General features: G+C 41.3%; 1 protein-coding gene and 1 long non-coding RNA gene across 3 annotated transcripts in view; one reads left to right on the top strand and one right to left on the bottom strand.

The window, feature by feature from the left end:
* The window catches only part of LOC140696808 (uncharacterized), a 36,869-nt gene that overhangs the window by 5,368 nt on the left and 12,386 nt on the right, over nt 1-19,115 (bottom strand). For both annotated transcript variants that reach the window (XR_012073341.1, XR_012073342.1), the window contains one exon: nt 15,798-15,834. This is a non-coding gene — a long non-coding RNA (uncharacterized lncRNA). The remainder of the gene's footprint in view (nt 1-15,797; nt 15,835-19,115) is intronic.
* Nucleotides 6,886-12,232, top strand: B2M (beta-2-microglobulin). Its single transcript, XM_072962522.1, has 4 exons — nt 6,886-7,036; nt 10,158-10,433; nt 10,965-10,992; nt 11,963-12,232. The coding sequence occupies exons 1-3, from the start codon at nt 6,970-6,972 to the stop codon at nt 10,976-10,978; spliced, it is 357 nt and encodes a 118-aa protein (XP_072818623.1). The 5' UTR covers nt 6,886-6,969; the 3' UTR covers nt 10,979-10,992; nt 11,963-12,232.

The raw sequence follows: 19,115 nt of genomic DNA, 5'->3' as shown, positions 1-19,115 counted from the left end.
AAACAAAAACAAAACCCTAGCTCTGCTAGCATCAGCATCATAGTCTAAAGGTTAAAAGTCCACATTCTTTTTCTTGGCACCAAAGTCCTTTACAGGCTCTTTCCTGGAAATAGGTTGCTTTCTTGTAATCATAATCTGTTAGAGGTATATAGGCCTGTCTCCATGAGGAAAGAATTTTCCCCAGACCAGCCCCATGACCAGCATCTAGCAAGAAGACAGTAGAGGTTTTTTGAACCTGACTGATTGCTGTGAGCACTAATGGATAGGCTGGGCCAGGCTAAGAAGAAAGAAGCCAAAGTTTTGGGGCACCTTTGTCTTCGGGAGTAAAGGGTTCCTCTTCTTACCCTCATTCCCTGTTCAACACTGGCATTGGCAAGTAGAGCAGGAATGGTTTGGCCCATTGGGTCCATGGTATCGGAGAAATAGTTCAGAAATGGCAGTGCCAGCTACGCCCATGTCACTGGGGCTGGCCTAGCACACCTGGAGCAGTGACAGGAGGGGAAGGACCAAGGCTCCTGACCAAGTCAGGCTTCAGCAAAACACCTATCCCCTAGGCTTTTGAGCTGATAATAATTCTGCCTCACACATGAGAGCGCACAAAATATGCTGTGTGGCGAGATATGGGTTAACCAACAGGTAAAGTCAACAATGAAAAGGCAAACATTTATAATGAGCTAGGCTCCTAGCAACCAGGGCCCAAATGTATATGATTCTGGAACAGCACAAATGGGATTTTTTTCTTGCTGCTGTTACAAATTACCGCAAACCTAATGATTTAGAACAATACAATTTATCATCCTACAGTTCTGAAGGTCAGAAGTTCAACACAAGTCTCTTGGGCTTAAAATTAAGGCAGGGCTGCTTTCCTTTCTGGAGACTATGGGGAAATTTATATCATTGCCTTTTCCAGCTTTAGAAGTTGCCCACATTCCTTGACTCATGGCCCCTTCTTCATCTTCAAAGCCAGCACACTGCATCTCTGTGACCTCTGTCAAGGAAATTTCTCTGCTTTTAAGGATCTATGTGGTTACACTGGGCTGACACCAGTCATCTCTGATAAACTCTGGATCTCAAGGTCCTTAACCTTAATCACACCTGCAAAGTTCTTTAGGCCATGTAAGGTTATATATTCATAGGTTCTAGGGAATAGGCTATGAACATCTTTTCTGGGTGGGGAGAGGCATTATTCTCCCTACTACAAGGTATGATATGGAGAGAAGTCTAATATTGTTAATGATAAGTAGGCAGTTTGTCTATAAGGACATGGAAAATATCTATGATATATTATGAAATGGAAATAAGCAAGTTCAGTAAACATGTACAGACTGACCCGCAATTTGTGGAAACTCCCTTGTTGCCAGTAAATGCTGAATGAATGCTCTTTGAGCCACCTTCCACCTGTCATGTCCTGGCTTCTGAGAGGAGATGGTGGAGCCCACCTCACCCACTCACACCCTCAGGGCATAGGATGGGCAAAGGGGGAAGTCCCACCTCACATTTTGCTGTCATTGGTCATTAGGTAAGTAGATTTTTGGCTAATTTGACAAATGATAAGCAGACTCACTTGTGGCAAGTTGATCTACAGCTAAAACAATAACAACAATGATAAAAAGTAATGAAATAAGGAAAAATTATCACAAACTCACTAACCTATTTACTGGTTACCTCCTTTGAACCTTGACTGCCCCTGCTATGTGTTTGGTGGCTCCTATATATATATATATATATATCTATCCTCACATTTCCGTGTTGTTTATTTTGTTTTAAATTTCTGATTCTTTACTAAACAATTCTTCCTGGTCTCCTCACAGGCCTCTTTAAGGAGAAGAGTTTAGAAAGGTCTAGGACACCAGAGAATAGAGAGGAAAGGATCTGATGCAGGTTCAGCATAGCAGGGGACAGCCAGAATGACCACACACTCTAACTGGCCAGAGGCAAGCGTCAGCAAAGCAAGCTGGAAACTGGGAAGGTGGGGCTTAGAGGAACTTGCAAAAAGGGATAAAGGGTATTTGAAGGAGAGTCAATTTTTGATAGTGTTGCATAGAATCCAAGGTAGGACAGAAAATCAAAGTTAGAATTCTGTAGTTTTAGGTAGGTTCTGAGATGCAGACCCAAGGACCTGTGAGGGAAAAATACCCATGAAGGAAGGCTGTGCCAGTAACTTTGTCACTGGGTGTAGTATTCCACAAAGACAGTGCCCAATCCTTATGCTCCTAGAGTGTCCTGTTGCCCCCATGCTGTCAGGAAATCTTGGTATCAGCATTTACCTAATCCCTCTCTCCATCTAAGCTGAGGACTGCTGCTACCTCTAATTACTTTTACGCTTTTAGTGGGTGCTGAGTTCTAGACAGACAATTACAATTTTTGTGGCTATAATTTAAAAATTCTTCACTTTCCAAACTATATACAATATATACCCATGAAGGGAAACACAGGAAAGCTTAACAATGGCTTCCCAGGGGAGAAGAGTGAGCTGGGAGGAGACACAGGAGGGGAACTTTACTGTTACTCTGTAGACTTCTAATTTTTGCATTTTAACTACAGACATACATTCAAGTATTGGACTCATAATTTTTTTTAAAGTAGTTGAAACACTATGGTTACTACTGGGAAGAGGACTGGAAAGACATTAGGATTTTGAAGTTCTGTACTACTTGATGTTTTTATACCAAGTCTGTACAATTTCCCAATAAAAGCAATTGGAAAAGGCTGGTAGTTACACACATGCCTGTGAGGCAGAGATTCCCCACCAACCAGGTATTGCAATGCTCTCAAATTTTAGTCTTTCCACATATTCTCCCTCAGTTAGTGATAACAGTACTTACCTTCTTGGGATCTTGTGGGGTGTTTTCTTCCTTTACATGGTGTCTGACTTATTAACTATCAGGAAACAAAACAACTAGCCCTTCTTTGTCCCATTTCCTTTGGGTCTGTTGCCTGTTATGTAACAGCACAAATCTGAGAAGTCAGTTAGCATGAACAACTTAGGTGGTAACTAATTAATTATTGGGCTGATTTTTAACTCTGAATTGGAATCTCTTTGGAATCTCTTTGTGGGTCATCTGGCATCTACTTCTGCTTTGGCCTTACAGTACATTTGCCACAAAGCCTGCACTCAACTGATACTGGCTGAATTTAATGGCATTTAACACAAAAGACTGAGGATTTCCAGGCTCCAAACAGATCCAACCAAGATGGACTTCTAAGCAAGCAACCATCTTCAAACTCCACAAATTAAACCATTTTATGAGAGTTCTCCCTGGATTGTAGGATCACCATGGTTTTAGTTTTTTTCTTTATAGTTTTTAGATTGTTCCAGTTTTCTATCATGTGCATATATTACTTTATGGGCAGAAAAAAAAACATGACTATAAAAGAATACTACTACACATGGTGGTGCTGGTTCCTGCTTCCCTGCACCTTCTCAAATGCTTTTAATTCTTGCCCTGATCCAAGCCACCCAGTGAACCCCCTCCCATGAACCTCTTCTCAGAAGTGATTTTCTAGTGGACATTATAAGGCTTTTCAAATCAAATGTCCAGCATCTCAATCTCAGCTCAGTAGAAATGTGGACAAGTACCTTACCTCTCTGAAATTGTCTCCTTATCTGTAAAAGAAAGACCTATCTTCTGGATTGTAGTATAATTTGGGTCAGTAGCTACACAAACTTTAACATGTATGTAAATCACCTGGGTTGTTTAGAGTGCAGCCTCTGGTCTGCCGTGGGCCCAAGAGTCTGCATTTCTAAGAGCTCCGAGGTGTTGCTGATGTTGCTGATAGCATAACATTTCAAAGAGCTCTGGCACAAATGTCCTACCCATGCTTGTTTCTCTCTTTCCACTGGACCTGGATTTTCCAGCTGTTTGATGAACCCATCTCAGAAAATTGCTGCGTGAGATCCACTGAGGTGGAACCCAAATCACCTGAGCTTTAAAGTCTTCATATTTTCTCCCACTTCAATATCCTTCTTTATCTTTCTGTTCAAGGACTTCATTCTTCTTTTGCCTGATAAAGATACAGGTACTTGTGCTTTTAGGTATTTTTGTTTATTGTTGTTCTTTGGGGGGGGTTAATTAGGTTTGTTTATGTATTTTAAATTAATCAATTATTTTAAAAAATTTTAGTGGAGGTACTAGGGAACCCAGAATCTTGTGCATGCTAAGCATGCACTCTACCGCTGAGCTATACCCTCCCCTTAGGTTATTATTTTTTTTAAAGGAGCTTTATTGAGACATTATTGACACACCATAAACTACATTTAAAGTATGCAACTTAACAAGTTCTACTACATGTATACACTGGAGAAACCATCACTGTACTCAAGATAACGGACATATCCATCACCCTCCAAGTTTCTTTATGCTCCTGGCACCTTCCACTGCCTGGAAACCAACCATCTGCTTCTGTTACATAAATTAGTCTGCCATTTCTAGAGTTTTAAATAAAAATAATTGTACAGCTTACCCTCTTTTTTGTCCCACTTCTTTTTTTCAGCCTAATGATTTCATCCATGTCATTGTATCAATAGTCAATTTCTTGTTTATTGTTGATATTATTCCATTGAATGGATAGCTACCACAATGTGTTCATTTACCTGTTGATGGAAGTTTGGGTTGATTCTAGTTTCTGGCTGCTACCAATCAACCTGCTTTGAACATTGTCTACAGGTCTTTGTACAGAATTGTACACTGTCATTTTCTCTTTTCTCTTGGGTAAATAGCTAGAGCTAGAGGGGAGTGGTTGAGTCATACGGCCAGTGTATATTTAACTTTAAAAAAACCTCTCAAACACTTTTCCAAAGTAGTTGTACCATTTTACATTCTTGATAGGAGGGTATGAAGTTGAGTTTCTTCCACATTCTGGAAAATATTTTGAGTAAACATTCATTGTAAAAAATCATTAAGCAAAAAAAAAAAATCTATCTGCCCATCCCACTACTGGAAGATAACACTAAAACTGCCATGTTTGTAGATTTCCAGCAGTTTGCCCTACTAGGCAAACAGTGATCTCCTTTTCTTTTATATCTCGTTTTCACCTTCACTATTCAAGACACATCATAAATGGAAATCCAGGAAAAATACGGAAATTCCCCAAACACAAAAAACTGAAAAATATACTTCTTTCTTCACTATTTTTTAAAGTGTTTTTAAAATTGATTTTCTAAGTGAATAGGTCAGAGCCTATCTTTAAAAAATTTTAGTACTATAGCGTTTGTCTGTGACCACTAGCTCTGTCTCTTCCTATATTCCTAGAGCACCAGAAAAACTATTCAACACCAACATTCCAGGCCTGAAGAGCCTTAAATGAGTTAACCACAAGCAAACAAAAGGGAGAGGCAGGAGTGTTTTTACTCATAACTTTATGCCTAGCAATTATTCTTTCATTTCAAGAGAGTTACAGACACAGCTGATAGAAAAACTAGGTAAATAACATCAGTAATCATAGTACACTTGTTAAACATTACAGAACACTCACTATGTGCTAGGAACTTCTTGGGGCTCTCTCTGCATTATTTCCTTTCATGAAGCCTGTTTAGAGTATCTGCTTTCTCTAGTTTAGACGCAGCTCCCACAATAGGGATTATTAAATTGTCTAAAATATGTAAAAGGAATCCAGATGACATTTGTTGTGCTCTTTAGGGAAGCACAATCCAACTTCCTTACTGCAAACCAAGGTGATTTCTATTATTTCTGCTCCTCCCCGCCTCCATGGTTCACTTCCTCTACTGGCTGTTCCTTTCAAAAGACCGTGGACTTAGCCACCATGTGATGGTAGCATCTTTTTTTTTTTTTAAAGCAGTGGGTTTTGTTTGTTTGTTTCTGTGTTTTTTTTTTTAAGGTATCTCTTGAGTGTAGGTTTTCTTAACGAGTCTCTCTAACATTTATAAGGTCTTAGAGTCCGTAGGTTTAACATCTTTGGCTGGGCCCAAGGCAGATGCAACTCAAATTCCCACTAAAACTGCAGAGCCCTTTATCTTCCAACTGTCATTCCAAGAATGACAGCGGAATCAGGCCAGAGTCTCTCAGTCTTTGCTTTCTCGTCCATAAAAATGAATGGGGCAATTTCTACTTCCTAGAGTTTATTCACGTATTCGCTCGCATGTGCGAACGTTCGTCCGTTCACTCGTTCCTTCTTTCATGCAGTTTATTGAATACCCACTTCGTGCCCACCACCATTCTAGCGTGGTAACTCGCAGAGAATGATGTCCCTCAAGGGGTCTGTAAACGTTAACGCTCTAAGCACTTACTGCTTTTATACTCAGCGGGCGTTTCCCCACAAATCAACGAAACAAAAGTTACCTAAACAACAACGGTAAGATACAGGGCTGACTTTCTTGGCACAGGGCTTTCCAAAACGGAACTTTCCCCCGAACGGATTCAGGGAGCAAAAAGTCCACCTTCATTCTGGACAGTTCTCTGAGCCGTCCTCAGAGGCCTAAAGGTTCCTGGACTATTTTTCTTGCCCAAACAATCTAGAAACCTACAGGCTGTTCCCAAGCTGCAATTGTGAACCCGAGTTCTGAGTATGCCCAGCACTGTTCAATCTCTGTCCTGTTAACCTTCCTGAGCTTCAGTTTCCCTGATTGAAAACCGCAGATTCTAGGCTCCTAACTAGCTGGGGCATGGTCAGCAAGTCCCAGAGTGCTGTCAAAAAGCGAGAGTGCTGGCTGACGTTCTAGGACGGGCGGCCTGCGTCCCGAGTTCGGGCGCGCACCCCAGAATTGGGGGCGTCGATGTACAGACAGCAAATCCACCAGGTCCAACACATTCACTCCTAAGCATCACGAGACTAATATGAAAATGAAACTGAAAATGGGTTAGTCCCTCTTTCTAACCTGCTCTGGCATCGCTCGCTAGGAGACGGGTGACGGCTGCGCGGGCAGGGTTCTGATTGGCGGCGAGAACGCGCAATATAAATGCGAGCGTGGAGCCCTGCGCTCACTCCGCCGCCCGCGCTGCTACTGTAGCGATGGCTCGCCTGGTGCTCTTGGTCCTGCTCGGACTGCTCTCGCTGTCCAGCCTGGACGCCATCCAGCGTGAGTTTCGCCTCCTCCTCTTCCCTCTTCGATCAGCCCATCGGGTCCCTCCCGACCCATTTGGCACTCTTGGCACTAACTCTGTACACCTCGGTTCCTCTCCCCAAAGTTTGCTTCCTGGCTTGATACGCTAGTCCCTGGGCTTGTCTTGGGATGGGGAAGCGGTTGGCTAGCCGAGGAGTGGGGACGGGGTGAGAGGCCGGGAGGCCAGCTGCTCTGGGATGGGAAGGGGACCTCTGGCACGCTCGCGCTTCGCGGATCGAGACAGAGTTTCGGGGTATTAACACGTTTCAGAGCAATCGAGGTGGGGGAGGGGTTCTCTTCCGCTTGTCCTGGGGACCTCTGGCTCCCGGCGCAGCTGGAGCTGAGGGCAGACAAGCGAGTCTCAAAGGGCCGGATTAGGGGCTGTGAACGCGTGGAGACAACTCCTGGGCTTTTAGAGAGGCACCAGCAGAGTTTATAAGTCCGCTGGGAGCCTGAGGGCCTCGGGCTTCCTCCAGGCGCCGGCCAGATTCTCCTTCCTCTCCGCGCTTTCCTTCAGGTGGGCCCAAACCACAGCGAGGAATCCCCACTTGACATTTGTGGAATGCCTTGAGGTGTCTACAAAGCCTTCACATCGTTAATTCTCTTGTTCCCATTACAAGTCACTTTTAATAATAATCATAAGAGCTACTGGTTGACGCTGTGTGCGGGGAGGGGACGCTATGTGCTGTCATTTAACTGTGAAATGCGTCTAGATTGTAAACACGATGCCTTATTAATAGCATGTCACAGATGAGGAAACTGAGGCACGAAAAGTTGAAGTAACATAATCACACAGGGGGTAAATGGCAGACAATGGAGCCTGACCAGATAGTTTGGAGGAGGTGTGCGCTCTTTGCCTCTAATCTGTGCGTTTTTCAGAACCGCGTCCCTACCTTCTGGGGTGAGATTCTTGGGAGCAAGCTGGGTGGTCATGGGCCCCTGTTGCCTTTTCTTCACAGAGGCCTTCCTCTTTGGCTCCTTGCCTGGTTCTTTCCAAGATGAACTGAGTCTCTACTTTCAGTTTTGAGTAAGAGAAGGTTTATCACTCAGAAAGGTTGTAAAACTAGAGATAAGTAATTAACATGGTTACCCACGCTGTCTGTTGGGGACACTGTGGATCTTAAGCATGTTTTAAATACCCGGCAATATACTGGACCCTCTCATTCTTTTCTCTCACAAAAGCCTCTGTGAAACAGGCTTTTGGGGGGCTTTTTTTGATCATGAGAAATACGTATTTAAAATTTATTTACAAAATAAAGCATAATGTATCATCACTATTATCGATATTTGGTGGTGACTACAAATTTCTTTTGAAAAGTTACAAGCCGATGTTAAAAACTATCTTAATTTGAAATTTTCCAAAGTAATACATGTCTGGAAGATACACAAGACCATTTCTGGAATATATGCAAAAAATAGATAATGGTGATTGCTTCTGTAGGTCTTATTTTCTGCTCTGTTTGTGGATTTTGTTTGTTTCACTCTGGGCATAAATTAATTTTTCATTTAAGCTACAGATGCTCAAATCACTCTCCCCAAAACACAAGGCCAGAAAGTGGCTGAACCCAGATTCAAATCCAGGACTGACTGGTACTCCTCCTGTTGGAAGAGATTATTGTGATGTTCTTGCAAAAACCTGCCTGGCTGCCTCAATGAGAGAATACCAAGTGGGATGAAACTCTGCTTTCTTTACTGTAGCATTTGTTATGTTCTGATTATTAGAAGCTCAAATGCTAAGAGGTTTCTGATTTATTGTCACTTCTACTACAAAAAAATATCAGGGCTTCGTGGCATTTCCAGCCTAGCTACTGGTGGGGCCGGTGACCTTTCCTTTGATGATAGGATGTTTCTACACACGTGTATCTGGTCAGAGTGGCCTGGTACTTCTCCTAACCCCACCACCTCCTAGACATGGAGGAGGAACTGCCCTTTATAACCATGTACCTTGAAGGTGTTTCTATTTAAAGGTGGATTATACACAACTCAGTATGTATATTTAGTAGCAGTAACACTTATCTTCACTTTGGAAGAAAAATAAAGAAATACAGCTTATAACATTTTCTTTCCACATCCCTGAGGATGGTCTAGTCATGCATCCCACTTTGGAAGCCACTGTTCTGTAGCATTATGTGTACTCCCAACCTGGCAGACTATGGCAATCATGTGAGAGCGCTAATTAGAAATAGGAATCCCATTCTCACATGCACTACTCCCCTTGGTCCTAATGCAGAGTAAGTTGTCTCCTATTTGCCACAGTCCTCACTCTTCCCTCTTATCTTACCCAGCCCAACTACTTCATTTAAGGTATTTGCCATCTTCTGTAGACTTTTCAGTTTTGTGTCTTTGTTTTTGAGCTCATGAAATGAGGTACACAATCGGATAGGGGTTTGGTGTATAAACTTGGGGCAGGATAAAGAGGCTGTGTTTTGTAGGAACGTACTTTGAATTGACTCTCAGGTCTCTGAACAAGGAGGTAATAATAATAGTACCGTACACTTGCAGAGAAATGCTGTGTGCCAGGCACTGCACGAGGTACTTAATACATATTGAGAAGTCTGATGGGTGTGGATCTAGGCAGGAGCCAAAAATAGAAAGGCGTAAACATAAAAAAAAATGGATGGGGCTGGAACGGGGTACAATAATGTGAGTTGTTTGATATGGTTATTATGGAAGCTGTGTGAAGTGAGAAATGCAGCCTGATAAGTAGAGTGGAGCCAAATCATGTAAACTCATGTGTGATAAAGAATTCTGTGGGGGCTGAGAAGCCATGAAAAGTTCTTGAGAGCCTCCGGAGAAAGCTTCTTGAAGATTCAGCACAATGTCTAGTGACAGAAAAAGATCCTACTAGACATCTGCCAGGAAAAGCCCAAAGGCATGTGTAGGGAAATTATGTGGGCAAGATACTAAGTCATGGTTTATCCCTCAAAATCGAGGCTGCCTTTTGGAAAAGTGGAAGCTCACTGGGCCCAATTTGAAATGGAACTGGGAGAAATAGATGATCAGCTTTAAATGCTTGGTGCCTGATCTGGCTTTAGAGCAAGGCAGCCCCAAGTGAAGTACTCTGCAGTTTCATCTCTCTTTCCCTGACACTCCTCAGGTACTCCCAAGATTCAGGTTTACTCCCGTCACCCGGCGGAGAATGAGAAGCCAAATTTCTTGAACTGCTATGTGTCCGGGTTCCACCCACCACAGATTGAAATTGATTTGCTGAAGAACGGGCAGAAGATGAAAGCGGAGCAGTCTGACCTGTCTTTCAGCAAGGACTGGTCTTTCTATCTCCTGGTGCACACTAACTTCACGCCCAACGCAAGAGATGAGTACAGCTGCCGCGTGAATCATGTGACTCTCCAGGAACCCAAGATAGTTAAGTGGGGTAAGTGTTCAAGTGCTTTTCTTGACTGCTGACAGTTGTATCTGAATTAGAGCCACAGCATAAAGCTGCTTTGATATAAAAATATCTGCATCCTAGGAGGATCAGGGAATGTTAGTAAAGCTCTGATTGGTGGCACCTTCTGAGAGACCTCTGCACAGCATGGTCCTTGAGACAGTGCTTTCCCTGCAGCAAGAGCAGGGAGCAGAAGCAGCACTTGCACAAATGCACACACCCTCCGAACTGTTCTTCCCTTGTGGCTTCCTTGGGCTTTCCTGACAGCCTCAGGGATACTTAGCACCAAGGAGAGTCTCAGGGAGGCACAGGCCTTTGTTAGGGTAGCACTGTCCAATCCTGGACTCCTCTGGAACTCTCTGGCTGGGGGAAGATCTGAGGCTAGCAGGCAAGGTTAGGCCCTACCGGGTTGTTCTTAACAAGGCATTCATGGGCAGGGACAGAGGGCTCTTCTGCTTGCCTTATTTAAAGGTAGAACTTACTGATTTTCTTCTTCTTTCTCCCTTTTCTTTTTTATAGATCGAGACCAGTAAGCAGCAGCATGGAGGTGGGTTTCTAGCCCTAAGAAAATCCTCTTTAATTTCACTGTCCTGGGGACTGATACTGACAGCTGTAATATGACCACCCTCATTGTCTGGAGGACATTAATGAGGGTAGCAATTCAGCAGGCAAAGAAGAGTCTCATGGGGTCACATTCCTTCTGTGGAGTGGCATGAGGAAGGTGTGTGGCTCTGACCCTCAAAGGGAGGACAGAGGAGCTGCAGGTGTGGCGTGACAGGACGGAGGCGGCGGTTACCCATGGCACCTGCAAGAGTTTGCTCTTTTTTCTGCTATTTCCACATTGGGCATCTCTGGGCCTTCAAAAGTGAACGGTCCCTTCCTCTGCGTGGCAGTTGCTTTATTATTCAGCCAGAAGAGAGGAGTGACATGGCTCTGCAGACATACCGTTCCTTTGCGTGTGGGCACTGTATTTGCCTCTATAGCTCACAGTCCAATAGAGGAGGGAAATGGAAGCTGATTGTTGTAACTCAGTGTAAACATACTATGACAGATGTAGCTTGCAAGGAGCTGTAGCAGCATGAATCAGGGAGGAACTGGGCTTCTCTGCATCTTCAGTTGGAGCCCGGAGACAGATAATCCAGCTTTTCTGGGAACTTCTACTCCACAGGGTTCATTGGCACTGAAAATCTATTCAAATATCTGTTATATTCCAGGACAGGGAAATTAATTTAAGAGAGCTTGTGTGACTGTCCCAAGGTCACATAGTTACCGAATGGTAGAGCCAGGATTTGTACTCTAATACTAGTATCTTTCCTCTAAGGTTGTGGGAGAACCAATGGGATAAACTAATTGAAGATGGTCTTTTTAATAGATCTGGTAAATTGTCTGCAGCTACTCTTTTTTTTTTTAACTAATGGTGATTTATACAGCACAAGTTAGATAAGTTTGGTGGTGCTATGTGTAATCCAAATAAAATAAATTTATTTGCCAATAACCCTTTTTTCTCTTTTTTTCAGGTTTGAAGATGTCACAGTTGGACTGAAGTAACTCCAAATTCTATTTTCTTTCTTTTTAATAATGATATGCTTTATGCAGATAAATTGGAAGTTATATTGCTGTTATCACAAATAACATCTTCTTTCTAATTCTTTGTGCACTAAGTCTCCATATTTGATGCTTCTTGGCATGTATCTGTAGTGGAGACACTGGCAGCTTAAAGGTGAGAAGGAGAGAATTCTCATGTTCAGCATCAACATCTTCATCAAATATAAAGTCTCCAGTGTCTTAGCTACACAAAACTGTAAAGATAGCTATGCGTATTTAGAGTAAAACTCCAATTTGTAATTTTGCTTAGAATTTTGGAAATTTTTATGAAGATAATTGTCAGAATTATTGGAAATTTGTTATAGTGGATGACGTTTGTCATATATAATCATATTTACTTTTTACATCTGTTATAACGAGACATGGCTTTGCTGTTTTGATTTTATTATTTTCACCAATTAAAATAATCTTAAAGCTTAATGTGTTCAATACTTATATATCATTCCCATCCTAAGCTGTTTCTTCAAACAGTGAAATGGTCTTCCAGTGTCACTTGGACAAGACTGTAAACTCCTGATGTATAGGGTTTGGCTCACGGTGGAAGGGGCATCAGTGATCTGCATTTTACAAATGAGGAACAGCATCCTCAAGAAGTTAAATGACTTATCATGACACAGCTCTCTGCTGGAAGGCCTGGCTTCTGTCTTTTAGCCAGAATTCTGTTCCCTAGGCCAAGATATGAGAAATGTGCAGACTCTAAGAGGTAGCAAAAGTATCTGGAGGAGTTCATATTTTAGCAAGCAATATACTTTAATGAAAAATACTAGATTGAGGGGAGTAGACGATATAGCTTAGTGCTAGAACAAATGCTTGGTGTGCAATCCCCAGTGCCTCTGTTAACGGGAAAAAATATACTAGGTTTTTAAATTTTAAGGTATAATTTACACTTGATGTCCAGCTTTGTGCATTTTAAAATTCGACCATGAATTTGAGCTAGTTAGTGCTAGGTACTGACAAGATGAATAAAACACAACACTGCTCTCGAATTGCTAAGGAGAGGCAGACATGTACTCGCACAATTAAAATATATCCTGATAAAGAGTATAGCATAGTTATGCCCAAAGAACTAGATGACAGGAAAATGCGTTCAGAGAACAAAAAACTTTAGGTAGATTGTATGCTAGTTCTATTTTTATTTCTTGTGGAACTTCCACACTATTTTCCATAGTGGCAATACCAATTTACATTTCCACCAACTGTGTATAGGGTTCCCTTTTCTCCAGTATTTATCTATCTTTCTATCTAGCTAACTAACTTTGTTTATGTATGCATAAACAAAAACTTTAGGTAAGTATTAGGGGGCCATTTGCTTGAGCTGAGACTTGATGGGTAGTGATTCTTCTAACTGGTAAATGGGGCCCGAGGTAAAGAGGTAAAATTATGAGAAGTATAGAGGTATGACAGCTGTGGATAATTCCAAACAGTGGAGTAAAGGTGCCTGGGGGAATACTTGTAGGTACTCAGCTGAGCAGATTGAGGGGTGACTTATTTAGACTGATAACTCTCCACCCTGGATGCACATTAGAATCACTGGTGGAACTTATTAAACAATACCAGTTGTAAAAAATAAAGTCCACTTAAAAAAAGCAGCTTTCCAGGCATCAATCCAGACCAAATCACAATCTGTAAGTATGGAATCCAGATTATCAGTATTTTTACTGTATGTTTGTTTTTTAAAGTTAAGATCTATGTTTTTTGAGCAGTTTCAGGTTCACAGCAAAACTGATGGAAAAGTGCAGAGATTTCCCATATACCTCCTGCCCCTACACGTGCATAGTTTCCCCCATTATCAACATCCCCCACCAGAGAGGTACATTTGGTACAATTAATGAATCTACACTGACACATCATAATCAACAAAGTCCATAGGTTGTTGCTCTAGGTATTTTGTTCTAAGGGTATACACTGTGTATAATGACATGTATACATCATTATGGTATCAGAGTATTTCACTGCTCAAAAAGTCCTTTGTGCTCTGCCTATTAATTCCTCTCACCTGTGGCAACTACTGATCTTTTTACTGTTTCCATAGTTTTCCCTTATACAGAATGTCACATCCAGAATCATACAGTCTGTAGTTTTTTTCATACTGACTTCTTTCACATAGTTACACATATTTAAAATTCCTCCATGTCTTTTCATGACTTGATAACTCATTTTTTAGCTCTGAATAATATTGCGTTGTCTAGATGTACCACAGTCTATTTATCCATTCATTTACTGGAGGACATTTTGGTTTGTTCCAAATATTGTCAATTATAAATAAAGCTGCTATAAATAGCATGTGAAGATTTTTGTGGACATGAGTTTTCATAGTATTGTTTGTTAAAACCTGTAGGTAGTTCTTATGTACAGCCAAGGTTGAGACCCATTGGGTTAAATCATAAAGAACTTTTTGTTCCATGTCATTCAACAGAACTATTTTGTGAAAAGCTGCTTTGCTGGTTGATGATCCAGGGTAATGCTCCTTTGGAGCATGCCTTTCTTTGGAACATGCCTTAGCCCCTCCATTTCAGAAGAAGAGATTGACCAAAGAGAAGAAATACTGGGGTTTAATTAAGCTTATTAAATATAACTGCAATGCAAATTAAAAAGTCTCAATTTCAGTAATAAAGAATTAGATTTTACATACTGACATGGAAGAATACCCATGCTATATTGCTGAAACAAAAAAGTAGTTTCTAGAAAACATATATTGTAAGCCATTATATATACACATATGCATTTTATATTTGTATTACACACAAATGTAGGTCTGGTAGGTGATGCCTTAAATTCTTGTTAGAGATTACTCAAGGCATGGGTTAGGGGTAAATAAAGAAGAGAGAGCTGACTAGTCGGTTGGAAAACCAATTTGCTAAAAGCCATTTTCCTGAGTTTCAATTGGTGTTTTTCTGAAACCATACATATGTAGGGGCAGTAGTCGGGGGAGGGATTTTGGGGTGGGATAGGAGTGGAAAAGCAGAAGGGGAAACACGGTAGACTCAGACCCTAAGCAGTGGTGTTTCCCTCCTGCTGCTCACCATGGCCAACAGTAGGGCCTATGTCCTGCCCTTCTGTCCTGGGGGATGTAGCAGCTGAGCCAACCCACCACCTACCGTGGCCTGGCCAGATGGAAGAGGGTGGAACCCACAAGACCCCCCACTCTCTCAGGCAGATGGCTGGTCTCATCCTAGATTGTGTTGGTGGAAGGGCCCAAGGAAGCTGTCTCTTAGCTTGATACAAGTTGATTATTTGAAGAATTACTTGGCTAATTGATATACACATTTTTTCTTTTAGAAAATTGATTTTAGAATTATTCTAAAATTGTTCCCCTCATCATGAAATAGTGAGAATAAAGAAAAAAAATCATAATCCCCTGCAATCTCCTATAACAAGATTACCACCTTCGGACCCCATTGGATTCTCTCACCGTGTACCCATCACACTTCATTTTATGCTATGGCTATTTTTAAAATTTAATCTTTGTTAAATTGTTCTCCTTGCACTTCCTTACAATTCCTCATTTAGAAGAATTTAGAAAGGTCCAAGAAACCAGGGAAAGACAGCTTATGGTTGAATGTAGGTACCAGAATTGTAGGGATAGTGTGGGGGGACCCCATACCTTAACTGACCAAAGCAAGTGATCGTGAGAAAAAGCTGTAAGGTGGGAGCCATGGCTTAAGGCAATTTACCAAGGTAAAAGAAGAAAAAACACACATGGTAGAAAGAGTCTAAAGAAATATAGAAATGTGAGTTAGAACTTACCAACTTTAACCAGGAACTGCTCTGTTGACCCAAGGACCTACAAGGAAACATCAAAAGGTGAGACCATGGCTGTTACTTAGTGACTTGTGTATAATATTCCTCAAGAATGGTGCTCAGATCTTGGCAGCATGGCAGTCATCCTGCTCATCCCCCCTTTCAGGTGTCAGCATTTGCCTATCTCAGGTTCTCCAAACTGAGGTGCTACCTCTGATCTCATTTATATATATAGTACAACAAACTATATTAGCTTTTTACTTTTTTCCTCAATGTCTCTAAGCAGATACACCCACAGGAAAAGGTCCACAAATATATACAACAATCTCTTAACAATGTTTGTCTAGGGGCAGGGGCTAAGATGACAGGAGAAGGATATAGGCAGACTTTTAAAATATAATTCCACATACTTCTATATGATTTGAATTTTTACAACTTTTATTATTTGAATATATGTTCATTATTTTTAAAAACAGAAAGTTTATACAGGCAGAAAAAAGATGTTAATCCCACAACCCAGAGATGATCATTCTTTAATGTTCATTTTGGTTTGGTTAGCTTTTCTGGAGATTTTAACTCTTGTTCTACTTTTAAAAAAATGGTCATTGTTACTATTACTATGTTTATTTTTAAAACTTTAAAATAATAATTTTTATATTTCACTTTTTTCACTATCCCCAGTGAAAATAACGGTATAAAAGGAAACAAAACAGAGCTGGCAAATGTTCTTTTCTAGTTTTCATGTACAATCACTCTCTCAATATGTTTGGGCTGTTGCTCTTTACTTATATTTCTTATATTGTAAACTCCTGAGGTAAAACTAAATCTTTGTTTAATAAAGTCACTATTTTGTCTATGATGTAGCCTAGCCCAACTGAAGACCGCAGTGATGTTCAGGCTTCCCCTGCCCCATGGGCCACTTCCTCTTTTTATTGTTTTCACTTAGAAAAGACAGAGAGGACTCTTGATGGCATACAATGCCATAGTGTTATTTGAAGTGGTTTTCTAGGTATGCTCAGCTGTCTGCAAGAGTACATATCATTTTCATTAGCTGAAGAGTCAGTGAATGTCTTTGGTTGAGTTCTTGCAGAGGTAGGCCATGAGCCAAGGGTCTGGATGTAAGTGATTTAATATAAGAAAAGGCTTCCAGGAGAAACCATAAGGGCATGGGGGATGAAGGATAGGGAATGGGAAGAATCCAAATGAGGGTGTGATTTCAGGAGTTCCACACTCAACCTACTCCCACAGGAGTTCAGAACAAAGGAATATACCTCAGAGTTTGTCCTGCCTTGAAGCAAAGGAGCTTTGGTATTCCACATCAGCCTGGCTTAGGCTATAGGTGGCCAGGAGTGTGAAGTAGGGTGAAACATAAAACTCCCAGGTACTTTCAGCTCACTCCAGTGCCTGAGGGTAATTTTCAGGTCTGTGAGTAGTGTGCAGGTGCTAACGGTTAGCAGCGAAATATGAAAAAGCTGGGGATGGGCTCACAGAGCATGTGTGGGGCATCAGTACACTACTGTGAGTTTCCTGTTAACCTCCTCTGCTGGGCTCACAACACATGAAATTCCAAACTTCCATTAAAAGTTCAAAGTTTCTAAGGGGCTAGCACTATTGTGTGGATGCCATTGAACTCAGACGTGAGTTTAAAATCTAATTCCACAAAAGAAATGGGAAAAGTCATATTACTGTTTTAAGTTTGAATCCACAAAAGAAACCAAAAAAGTGTTAACTATTGTCTTAACTCTGTCACCATATCCATAAAATGGGAGAATCATCCCTACATCATAAAGTTTCTTCATTTACTTGCTTAATCATTCATTCAGTAAACATGGAGTGTCAATTCTGTGCCAGGTTCTGTTCGAGGGTTATTCTGAAAAGGGGATGGTGATAAGAAGAGCTCTGTAAATGGAAAGCTGTAGGTAACTGCTTTTACTCCCAGTGGTTATTTATTTTCACAGCTCACTGGAACGCATAAAATTACCTAAAACTATAGCAAGGAGATACAGGAAAAACTTCTTGACACTGAGCCAGTGGAAAAAAAAAAAAAAGAAGAAGAAATGGAAGGAATTCCTTTTTCTAAAGGCCTTTCGGTAAAAGATGGTCCTTACTCACTCTGGATGGTTCCTACAAAGGTAAGCCTGTAGGCAGAGCTATCTTAGGCAGTCTCAGGATTTCTGGGAATGATCTTGCTCAGAGAATTCACAAAGTCTACTTACATGTTTCAGAGTGTTTAGTTCTACCTCTGTCACAGTTCATCCTCTCAAATTTCTTAACATTTCCTGGCCTTGATTTCCTTACCTGTGAAGTGACCGGTTCTCAGCCACTAACTAGTGATGCCACAGTAAGTAAGTAGGTCACTTTTATATTGGAGTTTTTTCTGCTAGATTTCTAGGATAAGGAGTCAGTACTCAAGCTCAGGCTTGGTAGACTGAGTTGGGTACAGTCCCTAGGACTCCACTGTAGTTTAGAGGTTTCAACTCCAATCAGATCCAACACCTCCTTTTTATAACTGTTTAATGATGGCCCTTTTACTAATTTGATTATGAAGCTAAGTAAACTTAGTATGTGAATATTCTAACCTATTTGCACTGGCTAGTCTAAAGAAGTGTCAGATGCTTGCAAGGATCTGCACTGGCCTAGGATCTCTGTGACCCAAGACACTGAAAGACTCAGAATTGTGTAATATTGATGGCCCCAATTCAGATATGGTATTGCTGCCTGTGATATGATTCTCTGAAATGGTGAAAATCTCTAGGTAAAATTCCAAAAACAAACAAAAACCAAACCAAAAATATATATTCCTCTGAGTTGCCTGGTAGTTGTTGTAGTCCTGGAAAATCCAGTGTATATGGGCCTGGCATAGTAAATGATCAATAAATAATTAAGGGAAAAAGTAAAATAATTGAAAAATAAAACACACGTTTACTCATGATTATAAACCCAGATTATAAGCAAGCTTTGCAGAGAGAGAGACGGGCGGGAAGGCGTAGGGTGAAACAATGTCTGTGTAGGCCGGGGTTCCCAGCCCACAGTCCTTAAATACCCGTAGTGACCCCATCATTGGAACAACCAAAACAGCCCTATTAATTTCCAAAACCTCTGCTGGAGAGGCGTACTGCCTCCACGGAGAACCATTTTTCTAGAATGTGAGAGTTGCTGATCTAGTGACTAGGTGGGGGAAGAAAAGCCCACAACAACCTGGCCCTTCCCCTTTCTCGGAAAACATGAGTCTTCGGAGAAAGGCTAGGGACGGGAAAGTCCCCTTTTCTAACCTGGAACAGCACTTTCTGCCCAGAAACTGGTGACGACATACCACGGACTCAG

The sequence above is a fragment of the Vicugna pacos genome, chromosome 6 (genome assembly GCF_048564905.1).
Source record: "Vicugna pacos chromosome 6, VicPac4, whole genome shotgun sequence".
Classification (NCBI taxonomy): domain Eukaryota; kingdom Metazoa; phylum Chordata; class Mammalia; order Artiodactyla; family Camelidae; genus Vicugna; species Vicugna pacos.
The sequence above is the reverse complement of the archived record's forward strand: the minus strand, read 5'-3'. Positions and strand labels throughout refer to the sequence as shown.

Excerpts from the sequence above, each read along its gene's own strand:
- B2M (XM_072962522.1), top strand. The coding sequence starts at position 6,970 with ATGGCTCGCCTGGTGCTCTTGGTCCTGCTCGGACTGCTCTCGCTGTCC. Across the intron at positions 7,037-10,157 it reads CAGCCTGGACGCCATCCAGC|GTACTCCCAAGATTCAGGTT; the intron begins GTGAGTTTCGCC and ends GACACTCCTCAG.